The 18,804-nt window shown below is 36.3% G+C and overlaps 1 protein-coding gene across 2 annotated transcripts in view; it reads left to right on the top strand.

The window, feature by feature from the left end:
• LOC128025990 (collagen alpha-1(XIX) chain) overlaps positions 1-18,804 on the top strand; it is a 132,684-nt gene that overhangs the window by 55,349 nt on the left and 58,531 nt on the right. For both annotated transcript variants that reach the window (XM_052612643.1, XM_052612642.1), the window contains 2 exons: positions 12,205-12,249; positions 18,566-18,601. In XM_052612643.1, coding sequence (XP_052468603.1) covers positions 12,205-12,249; positions 18,566-18,601 — 81 coding nt within the window. The remainder of the gene's footprint in view (positions 1-12,204; positions 12,250-18,565; positions 18,602-18,804) is intronic.

Genomic DNA, 18,804 nt, shown 5'->3' with positions numbered 1-18,804 from the left:
TTTATTTAATTAGTAACAGTCTTGCAGACTTTTAATATTGGCCATGACCAGTAATTTTTGGCTTATTATCGTTGCCCACAATGTTGATGTCGGTGCATCCATACTTTTTTAGAGCTCTGATCCACCATTTTCATTATACTGGAAAAGGTACATTTGGATGTAGCTTCTAAAAAAACTCTTCGAGGTCCTCGGAGGAAAAGAAGTGAAATGGGTCTGGCATGACCCATTGGTTAGCTCTCTCTTTAAACACCAACCCAGAATGAAATGAGGCATTGCTAAAGAGAACAACAATTTTAAAGAGCAGCAATTTTTACGCTTCTCCTGTCATGCACATTTGCTGACTGATGTTTGTATACAGTGAAGTTAATTGGCTAGATGACAGCAAATTGCCTGATTTGCATTTGGTCTTCTTTCATTGAGCATTTGGACCTTCTTTGATTACAAACTACAAGAGCAGTTGTCACACTAGTCTGCTGTGTGACTCCACTGCCAGACCTGGTTTGTTCAAGTTGCCCGAGGCAGGAATCCTGGACCGGGTGCTTCAGTGGCACCAGGCTTTGTTCTGTGGGGTCAGCCCAGTTGCTGTCCGGTTAAGGACAAGGGGTAAAATGATGTGACCTCATTATGGTTTCCATGCTAACATGGTGTTTGAAGACTTTTGAACCCCATGCTTTCAGATGTCTACAGACACGTGTGGAGTCTGGGTGTGTGGCGTTGGACTGGTGAAGGTCAATCAGGAGGAAGACCCTCTCGCCGAGGGCAGGATTGGTGTAGACGGTGTTATTCGTGTAGTTCTTTCCTTAAACTTTCTGTGAGGTCAGTGAATATAGAAGTTTACACTTCTATATAGTGACATGTTTATAAAGATGTAAAGTAGCCAGTATAATCATTTATTCATTCATTAATGTCATTTTATTAGTGAAAGTAATATACTGTAGAATAAATGTTGGATTGGATTTAGACCTGCTAGTTTTGCTAGTTTTTTTATACCACATACTTCACTGGTTCAATGCCAGTGTACATTTGTGCCTTTGTGCTTTAAGCAGTATGCCACTGACTGGCATGAGACGTTCCCCAGATGGTGTGTGTGCTCTGCTCTAATCTACCCTGCCCATCCACTCGTTTAAGACCTGGAATACAATACATCCGGAGCTTTGAGAAAATCTCTAGTAATTTGAACTGAATCTGGATTCATAAAAAGTGGTCTTTTAGATGCACAGTGAGCTTTGCTGGATGTCACTCATCTACGTTTTTAGTGCAAAGTGCACTAAAGGGTTAAGCTCCAAGGCCCCTAGTAAGTTGAGAAGACAGCCAATCTCACAAAAAGGGCACAACAGATCCACCTGTGAAATCTCTAAGAGCCATGACTGATTATGACATGCTATAAGGTAGGAAAACATTTTCAAAACTTGCACGTGTCCATGCGCGAACGTGAGCACATGTATTTCTACACGTTTACTTAGACGTGTTATGCCATCATTGCATGGAGGCGTTATGAATACGATTACTCAGGAATGCATAAATTATGATGTAAATGTAAATGGAGGTTTTGCCATTTTACTCACTTTTGAGGACAGTTCTGTCCCCAAAATATAACTAAGCAGGGAGGAGGAGGGAAATTCGACTCAACACTAAATATAACATTTTTTGTTATATATTTTCGTACCACATAAAAAAATATAACATTTGCATAATGACATCAGCACAAGTTGTTAACTTTGAGTTCTTAAATGAGATAATGTAATGTCCTTCTTAAAAGTGGCATTAAAACCCATTCTGGGTGCGAGAAAACAGTATGCATTGCCATGTTTTGAAAGGAGGTTATTTTAAGGTGTGTTTTGGTGTTGTAATAAGAAATGTGGCTCATTAATTTCTTTTTTGATATCCTCCATGACTCATTGCCAGCACAGAAAAGGCTCACCCATGCTGGCCCGCTCTCTACATCTATTTACCATTTGTATATTTAGGTTGTGTTTTTAACCTTTCCACGGTTAAAGGAAAGCTTGTACACAACCTGTTTCTCATTTATCTCTAATTCTACTCTCGTGTCCATTTCTTCGGCTTGCCATAGTGTGCTTCATTCACTCTTCCCAGAACTTATTCATGGAACCAGATCGCCATCCAGTGGTCAACGGCAGAACAGTTTTCCAGTTCGTCCTGAAGTGATCTCTGTAGATTGGATCCAAGGGTGACAATGACAAAATCATCCATATTGAGCCTGAAGACGCAGAGAGCGAAATGTTGGAGCTCCATTTTGGCCAGAGTGAGCTGAAGCTGTACTCTTGACTGGCAGGCGTCTCTTTCTGTGTGTGGGGATAGTTAGATGTTTGGAGGCTTGAATAGTTGCATTGTGTGCCACTCAGAACAGGGTGAACGTTAAGCTGCGTTTGAGAGGCTGCCAGGCAGCTGTCAGCTTTGTGCTAACTATCTCTCTCTCTCTCCTTCTCTCCCTATACCCTCAGTAAACAACTGGAACAAATCCTGTTTTACTGAAGTTTTGCATTGTGACAATACTGTGGGCGAGCTTTGCTGATTTGCATGTTTTTAGACCATAAGTACTTCTAATGTTTGTTAAAGTTTATTGCATCAAAATATAGTAATTCATCTTTTGGATGTTTTGTTTGTGTAAATGACCACTGTTCTGATTGTGAATTAAGCTGATAGTTTAAGGTAAGCCAATTGTTCATCAGAAAAGTCTATAAGGTGCTGAATACTGAGTAGGAATTGATATGTAAATGTTAATGCATTCATGAACTTGATGTCACAACCATGATAACATTGTATTTTTTTGCATTGTGGCTCTGTTCCAATCTTTCTCTGTTACTGTGTGAGCTGCCTTGTTTTCTACTGCATGCATAGGCAGCATCCCTGCATCCTAACCAACTTGGAACCCTTATTAGTGAAAGATTTGTAAGCTCTACACAGGGAGCATTGTTATAAGAGTCAATGTGTTGACAACTTTAAAGTTAAATATTCTATTTCAAATGTACTGTTAGGTTATGTTTTTATTAAGAATATTGTGTTTAGTGAACTTTCTTGCTGTAATTTACTGTTATTTTATCTCTGTGTGGGAAGAAAGCAAACCCCAAAAATTAAAGAAAAAAAAACATCACACATATTGTGAATGAGTCTTAAAATGTTTTGATTATAAATGTTACGTATGTTATATCTAATAAAGAAAAGTATAGTAAAACAAATTCACTATTTTATATGCATTTTTATGCAAAATAAACTATTACATGTTTAGCTTTGTAGCATGCTAATGTCATATTAGGGAGACCTTACATCCTGGCAGGGATTACTAAATTGTCTAAAATGTCATGCTTTGGCTTTGTTTTCCTATTGTTTTCAGACTTGCTGAATGTAATAACTGAAATGAAGTTTGACCAAAAGCTTGCAGGCGAAAAATTAATTAGTCTTAGTGTGTGAGAAGGTACGATGTACAGAGATCAGTCAAAGCAATGCAAATGCATGCACTTATAATGTATGAGAACTGTAAAGAGCATGTTAATAGGAAAACAAAACCAGAACCGGGACATTTTAAGCAATTTAGAAATTCCAGCCTGGGCTTGTCAAGTCAGCTTTATTTATATAGCCTTTTATACAATACTGATTGACTCAAAGCAGCTTTACAGTGTCAGGAAAATAGTTTGTCAATAATGCGATAGGAAAATAACAGAAAGTCATTTATTCCCAGCTAAAGTCAGTTCATTGATAATTCAGTGATGTCATCCTCCAGATCAGCTCCCTTCCAATGGTGTGTCTGTGCAATCAGTCAAGCATCCCCAACCAAGCAAGCCAAAGGTGACAGTGGCAAGGAACCAAAACCTTGCGAGAAACCATGATCAGTTGGGGGCCAGTTCTCCTCTTGCCAGACAAAACCAGCATGGTGTAGTTTAATTCCAGGCTGCAAAACAGGTCAGATTTTGCAGAGGACTCATCTGGTTCCTGTGGTCTTGTGCCGATCTGTCTCTGGGGCACATGTAGCACATTCAGGGCTGTAGAGGTCATCTCTAGATGCTGATCCACCATCTGGTCTGGATACGGACTGGATCTGGGTGGCTCCAGTGACCACGGAATTATAATGATACAGACTAATCTTAGCGTAGATGCCATTCTTCATACAATGTTGCGAGTACATTGTGTGTAATGGGAAGTGTTCCTGGTTCTGGTTGACCTTATTAATGCAGCCTAAAAATCCTTTAAAGGATATATATATTTATAGAACTGTTAATAGTGTATTATGTGTATGCCAGGTTAAAGAGATGGGTCTTTAATCTAGATTTAAACTGACAGCGTGTCTGCCTCAAGAACAAAACTAGGTAGATTGTTCCAGAGTCTGGGCGCATGTCTGGGAAAAAGAGGATGCATTGTCACCATATAGTCGTACTATATTAGTTACTATAAGTCCCTATAGATAATATCTTCTGTATTGTGGGGCACATCCAAGTGAAGCAGATTATTTAAAAAGAAAATAATGTAGGGCAGGATTTGGTTCTATCCAGCATTTGTTGATGCAGATATTACCTGTATAGTTTGGATAAGATGACGCTAATTGAAGAAAGTCAGAGCCAGTCTGCAGATTTGAGTTGGAAGATTTCATTAAAAATTAGAAAGTGTGTGACGGTCACAAATTCAGATTTTTTGGCCTTCACACTTTGATTCCATCCAGATTTTGGGGTGTCCGAAATTACTTGAAAGTCTACTAGCGTGTGATCTTTCGTCATTTAGTGTACGATGCCCAGTTTTTCCTCTGTAATTATGAAGTCGGCAAGTGTATGATGCCGTGTAGTGCATTCCAGCCTTGCTAATGCTAGCTATGAAGTTTACAATTAAGGTTTTATCATATCACAAATTTAGGTAACGCATATAGTTGTTGTTTATTAGTGTGGGTAGTTCAGTGCTTTAAGTTGTGGTGTTGTAATCAGAAGGCTGTCAGTTCATTTTGAATGCTGAATGCTGAATGCTTTTTTTTTTTTTTTTGGTTCATGAGCTAAAGCAGTACTGTTATTATCACTGTGCCTGAAGCAAGTCACTTCTGCTCAGTTTTCTCCAGGGTGACTGAACCTTCCAGTCGCTTTAGATAAGAATGTATCTGCTAAAACACTTTACTGTATTTGAAATAACATCTTATTTGACTGTAATTCAGAGTTTCAGAAAAGAGCACATTCAAGGCCTTATCAGATCTAAATCCTCTGCTCTCCTTGTCAAAAACCACACTACCCCCAAAGGTTTGTGCACAGCAGCGCTCAAATGTTCTCTGGGATGAAAACATCTGCAGAAGGGGGGAATGACGACATTTCGGAATTAATCTTAATTACAGAATTAATTAGCTATGTTTGGCTGCTGCTGGTAGACAGTTGAGGTAATTGCAAGTGTCTGGCAATTATGAATGTTGAGCTGGGAAAGGTTAGCGTCTTGTATTCTGGTTTGACCGAGAGGCTGAGGAAAGGCGTGTGTTGGGAATGTCTCACTCTTGCCAGCTTTTCATCAGTCAAAGGCCAGACATCAGTCGCATCAGTTCCAGATAGGGAGGGTGCCATGGCAGCCTCTGGGATGCTGTGAAATGATGCTTTATTCTTTGCTCACGTATGTGTATGTCCATATCAACTGCATAATTTACAGTGATATAAGGGGTGTTGGTGTGTTGGTGTAGGTGTGTGCCAATGATTTTGTACACTTCAAAATGTGCTCTAGAATCCTATTGGAAACCCTGTCCTGATTTGGAGTCCATCCTAATAGGAATTTTCTTTCAGGATTTCACAACGAGATTAAAAAGACATTAAAAAAAGCTTGTTTCCAAACAGCACTGTTAAGATTCCCAATAGGATAAAAGCCATCGTTGGATATCAAAATGAATTTAAAGGAATGACTTTCAGCGTTTTTAAATCGGCAGCAGCTCCCAGAGCAATTTCTTTGAATGTCCCATGATGGGACCTTGTTGCTGTGTCTTGTGTTACAATACCAGTAGGGTTCTGATAAAGATTGCATAATATAGCATCATAAAATATTGTAGGAATTTCCATTATATCCAGTGGGATTTTGTTTAATTCATACAGGATTCTTTCTTACTTCCTTTAGAATTGTTTCCAAAATACATCAATTCCAATAATCCTGTGCACATACATTGATTGATTGATTGATTGATTGATTGATTTGCTTACCTACTTACATTACTTACCAAGATAATCAACTATAGAATTCAAATTTATTTGGGGTGTGACAAGACACTTATCCCACAAGACGAGACATGAGACTGGGTTCACGAGAACGAGACAAGACGAGATTTTAATCTTTTTTTTTTAAGAAATCCTCAATGATGATAATCTTTTGTTCAACTGAAAACACTAAAGGCAAAAAAATGTAGGTGTGTTTTGTAATCAAATTGTACTTTATAAAATTAAACAACATGTAAACACTGCAAAGGGTTTTGCCACAAACTCAATGGACAGGCCAGACAGGCAAATTGCACAAAATTATAAATAGTATAAATAAAAATAAATAATAACACAAATAGTATAATTCCGTGGCATTCCGCGCTAAACTGTGAATTCGGTGTTTATTACTGGATAAAGACTTAAATGCGTAATTTCCCGCTTATTTTTGGGTTGACTAAATATGGCAAAAACAGTAGTATAGTGAAATATAACATTTCAAAATAAATTTTGTAAATTTTTAAACTACTAACTATAGAAAAATTAACTATAACTATATTAACTATATATGCTAATTTGAATGAATGGCCAGCAAACAAAAGCACTTGTGCTGTTTCAGGATGACTCCCAGTGACACCAGCAGTGGAGCACAGGATCAATTGGGACAAAAGAGACTTCAGTTCATCAGACATCACTAGACGAGCAACCTGTAGCCATGGAGACAAGACACTGGCCGGTGGCTGTCATGCCCTGTAGCGTCTGTTTCATGAGGGTTTCGCATTGCATTTGAGCACTGCAAAAATATCCCTTTCCTCACCCAAGCCTGTACAGGCAGGCCTCTTCAATTGTGCCTATACACACACACTTACAAAATATTGTGGGTAGGTCAACTATAATGAGGGACAAGTGCAAAACTGCACAAGGTTTTATTGTTTGCTGCTTGTTCTGCAAATTTTATCTACACCAACTACAGAAAAGACACTTTATTTCCAGGATGTTCTGAGCTTGACTGTGAGTGGAAAGAAGAGAGTACAGGAACAAGACTACATGGAAATACAATGAAGAAAACAGGCCATTACTGGTTGCTGGCAGATCTTTAATGCTGTGAGCTGCCTACATAGAGAGTACATAGACAGTACATATATATATATATATATATATATATATATATATATATATATATATGTGTGTGTGTGTGTGTGTGTGTGTGTGTGTGTGTGTGTGTGTGTGTGTGTCTGCGTGTGTGTGTGTGTGTGTGTGTGTCTGTCTGTGTGTGTGTGTGTAGAGGATTATATGCTTTAATGACAGACATTACAGGCTCTCTCTGGCTTATCATATGAACTCTTCTTGGTAGGAGAGTGCGTGCGTGTTCACAGAAGATTACTGGAGCTTTTGAAATGCTAGATCTGCCTTTATGTCCGTCATACCCTCCTCCTCGCACCCCCATACGTCCCTTCAACACATTTACTGTAATCCATGGCACCTGACCCACGCGGGGTATCAGTGAACTGTTGACATTTCAGATCAGGATTAGAGCGCTGCTTTAAAGATTACCCAGGTCGATGTTTGTTTGCTTTGCTCCTGGCGAGACAGAAGTGGGTTAGATGCAAGCTCATTTCATCTTAGTGTACTCCATCCAGCGGGTACACTGGCATTCTCCAGGCCCGTCTGTGGAGGGCAGAGTTCAAATGAAAGATTAAAGCACATGGTAAAACCATCAGAGACGGCTTTGCAAACTTCTGTCCTGTGTGTGGAGATATCTTGTGTTTGATTTAATTAGCAGTTCAGTGATGTCTGAATTCCTCCACCAAAATTTGAGGTTTGGTTGTTATGAATCACATAAGGTTGGTGTAATGAATCTGTGTTGAATCTGTGAGTTATCATTTAAACAAACTCCTATTGTTATATTGTATTTAATGCTTGTAAAAATGTGAGTGTGTGTGTGTGTGTGTATGAGTGTGTGTATACATGTATATTGATTGTGTTACTGACTTTACACATTGCTTCCAAATGCAAATTTTTAACTACCACATTCTTATTTATGATCATTCTGGTTGCACATGAAGGCAGCATTAGTGAAAACAGTGTCCTCAGCAGTCTATGGAAACTCCTATGTTCGATGGTGCATTCCAACACACAGCACTTTTAATGGCGCTTTTGCACTGACATTGTATCTCCAGCAGCAAGAGAACAGTAATGGTGGACCGCAGCTTCTAACTCAGGGCTGTGTATAAGCTAATAGAGCACAGAGCTTCACAAATGGGCAGCACTTTCACCAACTATGTCATCATAGTCTGGAACTGGTCATGTGGAGAGACAGTTTATGATTTTTTGAATTATAAAACAAAGAGTGAGTGGATTTTTACCATTATATGCTGGTTGTTTTCACACACTGCGGCTACACAACTATGTTCAAACACTTTATAAAAGTGATCTCCGACATCTTCCTGCTCTCTAATGTATATTTGTGACCAAAACTTTGCCTTCACAGAACTCAAAAAATAATCAATGCCTCGGATGTTGTCAGATTTACAGGCCACTCTGTTGCATAGCAACAGACAGAGCAGCAGTGAGTGAGGAGAGCATGTGCTTTTATTGAATGAGCACTGTGCTATGTCCGAACTGATTGCACTATATTTTCACTGTTTTATTTTATATAAAATCATTCTCTTACTGTTTTTAAATTGATTTTAAGTAAACGTTTTAATCATTTTAAAAGTTTTACAATTGCTTGTTTTATTTTTTTCTTATTTTTCATGATTATTTTACTTTCTTTGATGTAAAGCACTTTGAATTAACATTGTGTATGAAATGTGCTATATAAATAAACTTGCCTTGCCTTGCCTCTGACCAGGTCATCCACATACATTTCTATTTATACATTTATTTATATATTTATATGTATCATAATTTATATAAATACCCGGTCTGGAAATAAAATAATTTTTTTAATCAAGCTCTAAGCAATCAAGTTGTTGTAAGTTTATTTAGATAATCAGCTAAAGTTTTATATTTTAGCTTTTTTGTAGCAACCCCCATAGCTTCTCAGAACCTTATAATCAACAGCTCAAACTTAATTTCATCCATCCAGAATAATGGTCCACCATTGAATCTATAAGTACTTTTACCTATTTGAACCATTTTCTTTGCCAGTGTCAGATGTGATTTCTCTTAGAAACTCTGTCTGAAGGCCAGCAGCATCTTAGAGTCATCTCTGGGTCAGATAAAGCTGACGGTAGGCTTGTAGTTTTCAGTGAAGCTTCTAGCTGAGCACCAATGAAACATCTGTTTCTCAAACTCTTTTTTTCAACCACTCTGATGTACTCGTGTTGTTGTGCATCTGGGATGTCCACGTCTCTCTCTATCAAAGTCCTGGTTGGATCAAGTTTGCTTGCTTTTGTCAAGACAGTATTGTACCTTCATCTCTCAAGAAGCAGGGCAATGTGTTCCCAGAATAAAAAAAAAAAAGAAAAACAATTGTGTTTGGCCAGATTTTTACTTAAAGTGTAAAGTGCCTTGTAAGAATACTTGCAAAGTGTACTCAGTACTTCAGAAATGTCAGGTTTCACACTTGAAGTACCAAATCAGCACTTTATAAAGATCTTTTTTTTTTTCATAACAGACTATTGGCTGCTGAAAACAGACCATTTACATAATTATATTATATTATATTATATTATATTATATTATATTATATTATATTATATTATATTATATTATATTATATTATATTATATTATAATTATTTGTTTTGATTTTAAATTTAAATTATAATATTTTAATTGATTTGATTTTTTAATAATAAGAAATAAATATTATTTGTACTAATTTACAGTAATATTAATCTACAAATTCTGTTTATCTATTTTATTGTATGTATTTTTATCCAAAAACAAAACTCAGACCACCCCTAGTAATGAGATTAGTAGGGTTTGCAGCACCAATTATTGATAATTATTTAATGGTTTTCCGACTTCTGCATTAGTGCAATATGAAACCATATAGAGTGTTTAACATTCCGAGTCATGGTATTGTAATCTGCAACTTTTTACTCACATTTAAATATTTTTCTGTAATGCGTGAGGTTCATTATGGCATATCTTAAGGCCACCAATATATTAGTATTCACAGAAGAGCTTAATATATTTTAAAGTCAAAAGGAAAATGATAAAAAATACATTATTCATCATCAGTCTGATTTAATAGGATTAAGAAAAATAGTCCTATTTTTATTTTTTCATATAGCTTTTGTTGTCTTAAGACACCACAGGAACCGGAACAAACCGTTAATTGACCTGTTTTGCAAACTCTAAGCCGTGTTAACATATCATTACTGCTGATAACAACCTGCTTGATTTTCACTGAGCAGCATAATCAGATGATGAATCAGATGACAATTTTCACAGTCATGAGAATTACACATTACAATTTTCTCTTTACTAGAGGGACAGGCAATAAACAACCACCTAGAAACAGCCAAGCAACTATCCACTGCCATCCACCATATCATATCATTTTTATACATTTCTCAAGTTCATAAGAGTGTTCCTGCATGTGCTTCTTGAAAAATACAGTTGTCAGATATACTCTTAAAAACCTTGTTTGTTATGAACTAAATTACAGGCTTTGGTTATCTGATTGATCCCAGACTGATAAAATCAATGATAAGCTCAGTAATAGCCTTTTTTTTTTTGCATTTGCTGCAAATTACTGTAATAGTCATAAGTATGTACTATATATAACTAGTGTTTCATTGTAATACTTAATATTTAAAACAACCTAATATATTAATTAATCATATTACCTTTTTGGGGATTTTAGACAAATTGATGGTAATCCTAACCATAAAGGCTATTTGCAATGATTATTAGGACGATTCTTTTTAAGGTTTTGCAATCTTAAGAAAAAATAACATTCTTAAGAAGTATTTTTTTTGTTTTGTTTGTTTTTTTTGTTTTTTTGTTTGTTTGTTTTTTTTGGAAATAAGAATAGCAGTTAAGAATAATTTTATTCTTGAGAGTGTTTTGTAAATCTTGCCCGAGGCCTTAAAGAGAAAAAAAAATCTGTGCAGGGAATTTCAGTCAATGTCCTACTCAAGGATCTGCTGAGATTCCTTCTAGTTATTGTGTCATCATTAAGGTTAATGTTCCCTTATTGCTCTGAAATTGGCAGCAAACACATGCACACACACATTCAAACGGCCTGCTGATGCAAGCGGTTCATTCATCGGGAGTTCTTTATGTTGCAGGTAATGAAAATGATAAACCCCGGCGAGCTCGACATCATCAAATCAAAGACTGTGTAAATGAACGGTTCTGAGGATAAAGACAAGACACTGGCTCTTGTGTGCACATTCCACTTCCTCTTTCATCCAACACTTTCCACATAGACAAAAAAGACAAAAATCAGTCTGGTCCTCCACCTCCCCCTGCTGAATTCTTAATAATGGTGTACATAAAACATATCCATAAAATGTATTTAGCAAGGAAGATGCAGCCGTCAAAGAAACGTCCGGCTTATTCATCGAGGGACAATGTGGAAACTAATTTCCCCGAGGTTGCCACACCGGCTGTCTTTATGTCAGTTTTTCCAATATACGTGGTCATCATGCCGTGCCGAAAAATTAAAAAGGTGACTGGCAGTATTGACGGCTTTCATTGAGCTCACTTCGTGCACTTTACCTTTTCATGTGTTTCGAACATATGAAGTGAAGGCGCTTATTATATTTGTGTATAGTCCATTATGTCCAGACGAGCAGTTGGGGCCGTGCTCAGGACCCGTTCTGTTTGTCACAGAGGGTCTGTTTTTGATTGATGTGGCTGTGGTTTGTCACAGCTGGAAGGCAGGTGATAGACCTGGGTGGTAGAGAGAAAGGGATGCACCACACAGAGCTCTGCAATTAAGCTGTTTTCTTTTTGTTAATTAAAAGCAAATTAGTCACTGCAACAAGAGGAGCTGTCGTCTTCTAATTACCACCCAGCTTTGACAAACATGAACCTGTTGTTGAAATGGTCTGTCTTTTTTTACTTTCTTATTTTCTGTGTGGCAGGGTCGACGGGGGAAAACAGGAGAACGAGGGGCTCCAGGACCACCGGTAAGAATTATAGTTTATGGTTTGTGGAGCTTTACACCAACAAGACAAAAAAGTGACCACGTATTCAGTAATTAAGGGAGACCAAAAGTGAAAAAAACTGGAAGGCCTGCAGCCAATCATGAGCTTAGCGATGCAACAAGAGAAGACATTAAACTTCATTCACAATTTGTTCTGTTCAATCAAGCTTTATTATTAGGGGACATGGGGCTAAAGGACCACCTTAAGAAAAAAATTGCCTGCAAAGATTCACTTGCAGAAAACTTTAATAATTTATAAATATATTTTATTTTTCAATAAATATACTGTCATTAAAAATGCTAATGTAAAAAAAGTTGACAAAAAAAAACAGAAATAAAAAAGTAAAGATTCTGAAAGTACTGAAGGAGATCCAATAATAATTGAATATATATATATATATTTCATTCTAAACATGGTGATTATCTCTAATATGGACACCCAACATAATATATGATATTCATCTGAATCTAATGTCATGTCTACAAATGGTCAGCTTTCTATTTATTATGAAGTGCACCATTAGCCCTAACAGCAGGGATGCTTTTTACCCCAAAATACCATACTTTTACATATTATTTCGTTATTGAAAAACTGTTGCTTTAATTATCTTAAACAAAAACTGAATATCATAAAGAAGACCTTTGTCTCAAAATATATGCATTAATGTAAGTGATTCTCATTTGCTACTTAAATCTACAACATTTTAAAAAACATAAAATATTAGAACAAGTAAGCACAGAATCAACTTTGCACTGCTGCGTGCAACTGCGTCAAGGTTCAGACAAAAATGCACGTGCATCTTGAAAGGTTACACCAAATACACAAAATAATGTTCTTTTTTTAGCAACATCATATGACCCCTTTAAAAATGTCTTACTTTTTTGAGGGTATTGCCTTAAAATCAAGTTTTTTTATCAATGCCTTTATAACTGCTTAGCAACGTTATTTTATAAATGAGTTATTAGTCTATAATGAACACTTTTAAAATCCCTGTACAAAGGTTACCTTAATGTAAAGTGTTACCATTTTATTTAATTAGTGAATAAAGTGCATTATAAAATAAATTAAAACTTTGTTTTATACCTGTTGATGTCAAATCTGGTATATTATATATTTGGCATATTAATATGATCAGACATTCTCAGGCCACATACTGAAGCATCTGTGCCCATAAAGCTTTGCAGGAATCTCTACACATGCCATTCACAAAGATTTAATCCCTGAGTATTTGTCTATTACACATTTATTTTAGTGAGATATTTCAACTACTAGCGAGTGTAGATATTCAGTTTTACCAAATCTGAATCCATGCTCCAGCTTTCTGCAAAATTTCTTCTAAAGATGTAAATGTAATGTTTACATGGACAAAAGTATATCAACTTTAGAAAAGTATTTGTTCCCAAAATACTGTGTAAAACAGTTCATTTTAATTAAATGAAACAAGTTTTTTTATTTTGAATTAGAAAATAAATAAATATTATATTTAGGAAAAATAAATGTATATATTTGAATATAATTTTTGAGCTGCAAATTTCATTTATATCACTTCTACCTAATTTCGTCCCCCTGCAATTCATAGTCATTTCAGATTTAGATATTCATCCCCTCCAGATGAGTTTTCTTGGTTTTTGCATTGGCTCAAGTAAAATCTCAATCACATGTGCTGTGTGGATCAATGTTTCAAATTACGAGTTCAAGCAGCCCAGAGGGCCATATTAAGAGCAGTCACATGCATAAGTGTTATTGAAGATCCTGATGAGACACTCAAAGGGGCCCTAGTTTACTGCTTGATAAATAGTCATCTCATCACAGCCGTGGCATCAGTATGGAAATGTGTGTGAAGTAAAAATCACGCACACTTCAGGCTTTGAAATGTTTGTTGCATCAGAAATTTCTGGCATATTTACATTGCCTTTGGCTTGGTTGTACCCACATAGAGCTGGATAAACATTGGCAGCTTTACTGAATCTCTTATAAGTGGGAAATGAGTGATTAATACATCACTAAATTGAATGAAAAAAAGAAGGACATTACTTGCTCTCTTTTTTGTTCAAAAACAGTTTTACATTTTTTTGTTCAAGATTGTGTTGGTTACTTTTTTCTATGCAATTACTATAAATAGGAATTTGAGTAGTAATATGATAGCTTTGTGTATGCAACAGACTGACACTGAAGTAGTTTTTCACTACTAAACTTTACCTGTGATTGTGTTAACTACTTTAATGTATGGTGGTGCATTGCTGCCACACACATATTATTTTTTCCCACTCAATTATGTTGTAATAATGAGATCTTATGTCGTTTTGACAACATCTTTTTTCATAATAACGAAATGTTATGTTGTTAAAACTACATCTTTTTCCTCGTTAAAATGACGTCTTTTTGCATAATAACGAGAAGTTTTCTCATTAAAATGACATCTTTTCTTGTTAAACCAATGTAATTATCTTATTAAAATGATTTTTTTTCTCGTAATAACATATTATGTCATAAAAATGATATGTTGTTTCCCATAATAGAAGATGGTTACATTATGTGAGCAAGCTACTCAATTGTTCATGCTGCTGTCTGTATATCCAATAATTGCACTCTGGTCTTGGAATATTTATTTATTTGAATGACTTGATGTACTACTGAGAAATAAAGATAAATGACGAACTAGGGCTGGACAATATATCAAACAATATAATCATGTGCATCTCGTCAGTAAAGTCGGTTCTGTGATTAGCAGTAAATTCCTTTCTCCTTCTTTCAAATGGAGCGGCAGTTAATACACAGATGACAAGCTACACTATATTGAGTTCATTATTGAAGATTCGCTAATGAACTCGATATAATGTAGCTTGTTAGTGAACTATCACTCTGTGTATAAATTACCGCTCCATTTGAAAGCAGGTGATGGGGATTTACCGCTGCGAGATGGGATGCACATGATCATATCGTTCGATATATTATCAAGCCCTATGACAAACGGTTTGATATACTGTATTTTCCGGACTATAAGTCGCACTTTTTTTCATAGTTTGGCTGATCCTGCGACTTATAGTCAGGTGCGACTTATTTATCAAAATTAATTTGACATGAACCAAGAGAAATGAACTAAGACAAATGAACCAAGAGAAAACATTACCATCTACAGCCGCGAGAGGGCGCTCTATACTGCTCAGTGCTCCTGTAGCCTACACTGAGAACATAGAGCGCCCTCTTGCGGCTGCAGACGGTAATGTTTTCTCTTGGTTCTTGGGTCTAAATAAATGCGACTTATAGTCCAGTGCGACTTATATATGTTTTTTTTCCTTGTCATGACGTATTTTTGGACTTGCGACTTATACTCAGGTGCGACTTATAGTCCGAAAAATACGGTAAGTGTTATTATTATTATTATTATTCATATTTCGTTTTGTTTGAGAAACAGAAACCCTGAAATTAAGTTGTTATTTTTTGTATTTTTTGTTTGTGGGTAAATAAAAAAAAAAGTTTAAGTTGTTTTAATAGCCTATTTGTTTCAAATGGGTGGGTAGCCCTGAAATGCCACTTTTCAACTCAGCCTGTCTTTACTGTTTGTCCCATCACGTAGAATAAGAGTTCATCTGATGTACTGCTCTGCTCATTAGTCACAATAATGTTTATTCAAACTGTTTGGCTGTTGCATAGGCTACCTATCTTGCAAATATATATCCAACATTGTGTAAAACTGTACTTCCTGGGTCGGCGGCGCTGACGCAATATCTTGCATTGTGATATCAGTGGAAAGAAATTTTAATGTCTGCTTTATTTTGTTTACACCCACAAAATGTTACAAATTGCTTTTCTAAAATAAGAGGGTGCGCTTTTGCCATCTTGTGAACTTCTTTCTCAAACGCGCCTCAAAGATTTACAGAAAAGTTAGTAAAAATGATTATAGAAAGCTCGAAAGGTGTACTTCTAAATGAAACAATCAAAAACAAATATGTTGTGTTTATTTAATTCATATAAATGCAATGAGCTGTAAAGTATTTGCCATCTGAGCTCATTATCTATATTATGCAAGCCTATTCATACAGTCGAGCCTGGAACGTACTCCAGTAGAATAAAGCGTTGGAACTCCTGGCTTCATTCATCTAAAGATGTAATTTCTAAAAGTAGTCTAGATATTTTTTAACCAACAAAATGTTGATTTTTTTTACCCACAAACAAAAATAAAAAAATCTACAAAAGGAAATAAAAATAATAGGAATGACAATGGCTCTACGATCAACTCAAGCTTACAATGCTTTTGGGAAACGCAGCCCTGAAATGTTAGCAGATTCGATTATAAAAAAATAACTGGTTTGATCTGATCATCTGAAACCATTCATATTCTGGGTCTGAGTGGAATTATTGGATATCATTATAGTGTAGACAGATTGGAGATTAATCTTAAACATACAGGGAAGTCGTGGCCTAATGGTTAGAGGGTTGGACTCCCAATCGAAGGGTTGTGAGTTCTAGTCTCGGGCCGGCAGGAATTGTGGGTGGGGGGGTGCATGAACAGCCGCAGCATAAATGGCTGCCCACTGCTCCGAGTGTGTGCTCACAGTGTGTGTGTGTGTGTTCACTGCTCTGTGTGTGTGCATTTCGGATGGGTTAAATGCAGAGCACAAATTCTGAGTATGGGTCACCATACTTGGCTGAATGTCACTTCACTTCACTTCACATGCCATTACAATAAAAACAATAACATTAGAATACATTTTATTATCCACTTCAGCAGTGCGCAGACCCTTATTATCGCAGGACTGTGGCGAACGCAGTGCTGACAATCGCTTAGCTTGCTCACATAATTTAACCATCTTCTATAACGGGAAACGACACCATTTTTATGACAATATGCCGTTATTACGAAAAAAAAAATGTTGTTTTAACAAGATAATCGTGTTGTTCTAATGAGAAAAGATTACGTTTTAACAAGATAATTATGATGTTTTAACGAGAAAAGATGTAGTTTTAATGACATAACATATCTGCTACGAGAAAAGATGTCGTTTTAACTAGATAATTATGTTTTTTTAACGAGGAAAGATGGCATTTTAATGACATATCTCGTTATTACAACATAATTGAGTGGTAAAAAAATGTGTGTGACAGCAATGCGTCAACGTAGTAGTGAGTCTGATTTTTGAACGAATCATGTAGAGTTGTTTTGTACATTAAATCAACTGATTCATTGAAAAGATTCAAGTAAAGTCACCTTAATTTATAAAATGTGTAAAAAATACAGAATGTTCAAAAGCATCTTCTAAGTAATAAACAGGAAAGCAACAGAATTAATGACGCAAACTATATCAAATATGAGACAAATTGAAATTCTGCTCTAGAGCAGCTCTAAAAAGTCAGGACAGTGTTTGTTCAGATTTAGTTCTGTAACTGTGTAACAGAGTTATGAAACTTGATTCAGCTTTCAAGCATCTCTACAGACATTCTGTGCCAGATAAGAATAAGGGGCTCTTTTCCACACAATATATATTACACACAACATATTACTTCAGAAGATGGAAATATGGGTCATATGGACCAAATTTATAACATTTATGATATCTTTTCAACCTTTTGAACACCCCATTCATTGTAATCGAATTTCCTAAAAAAGTAAATGTTGTCTAAGTTTTCATTTTTGGTTCAAATGTTTCTTTAACGATCCACAAAGTGGCAAAATGAACTGCAAATGTTGCCTGATCTGCTCTGCATACTAACATTGACTGCCACTTTAGTTTCACACATGCTGCTGTACATTTCTGTCACATTCCATTACAGGAAAGTCATGAAATAGTGAACACAAAGTCACAAGAGTCGGGAGGGAAGTGGTTTCGAAGAGTGACATTTTTAAATGGCAGTGTCCCAATAATTTCCGTGGAATGTGCCAACCTTGCTTCTGTCCTCGGGAGCTGGCATTTACGAGTGGCCTGTCGTCAATGGTGGGGAGGAGAAGGGCCCCGGGCAGCACAGACATCCTCCCCCAGCCTCGAGGTGTCGAGGAACGCCATGTGCGGTCCAGGAGCCCTTATCTGTCTGGATATTTAGTTGAGCTGATGTGTCTAGTGACCTTTGTCAAGGATGTTTGCAGGTGTTGGCGACAGAGGCTAATATGCAGTGAATGCTTTCCTGGTTGCAGGGTTCAGGCAGTTAAAGCTAAATTTACATTTTATTTTGCCTATTACAAAATCAGGTTTTGGATTTTGATTATATAAGCTTCCTTGGCCAATAGATTTTAAAATGAGCTTCCAAATGCAAGTGTAATTGATTTGATTTACTCATATTGAGAATTATTTCTTTAACACAGGGTCCACCTGGAACATGTGATGCTGAAGCTGTCAAGGTAAGATTTCTCATTTTTTTTTAAGTTTTAAACATTTTGTGTATTTTTATATATATAAAAAGAGGAAACACTAAGTAGAAACCATTCATAGGCTGGTAAGTGTAAATATTGTGGCAATTTTAAAACATACACCACAATGTTTAAGAAGCCCGATCGGCCTGGCAAAGCAACATTAGCTCAACCAATGGCATTGGAGTGACAGT

Source organism: Carassius gibelio, chromosome A13 (genome assembly GCF_023724105.1).
Source record: "Carassius gibelio isolate Cgi1373 ecotype wild population from Czech Republic chromosome A13, carGib1.2-hapl.c, whole genome shotgun sequence".
In the NCBI taxonomy this organism is placed as follows: Eukaryota; Metazoa; Chordata; class Actinopteri; order Cypriniformes; family Cyprinidae; genus Carassius; species Carassius gibelio.
Note: the sequence above shows the minus strand (reverse complement) of the source record. Positions and strands in the feature narration are given on the sequence as shown.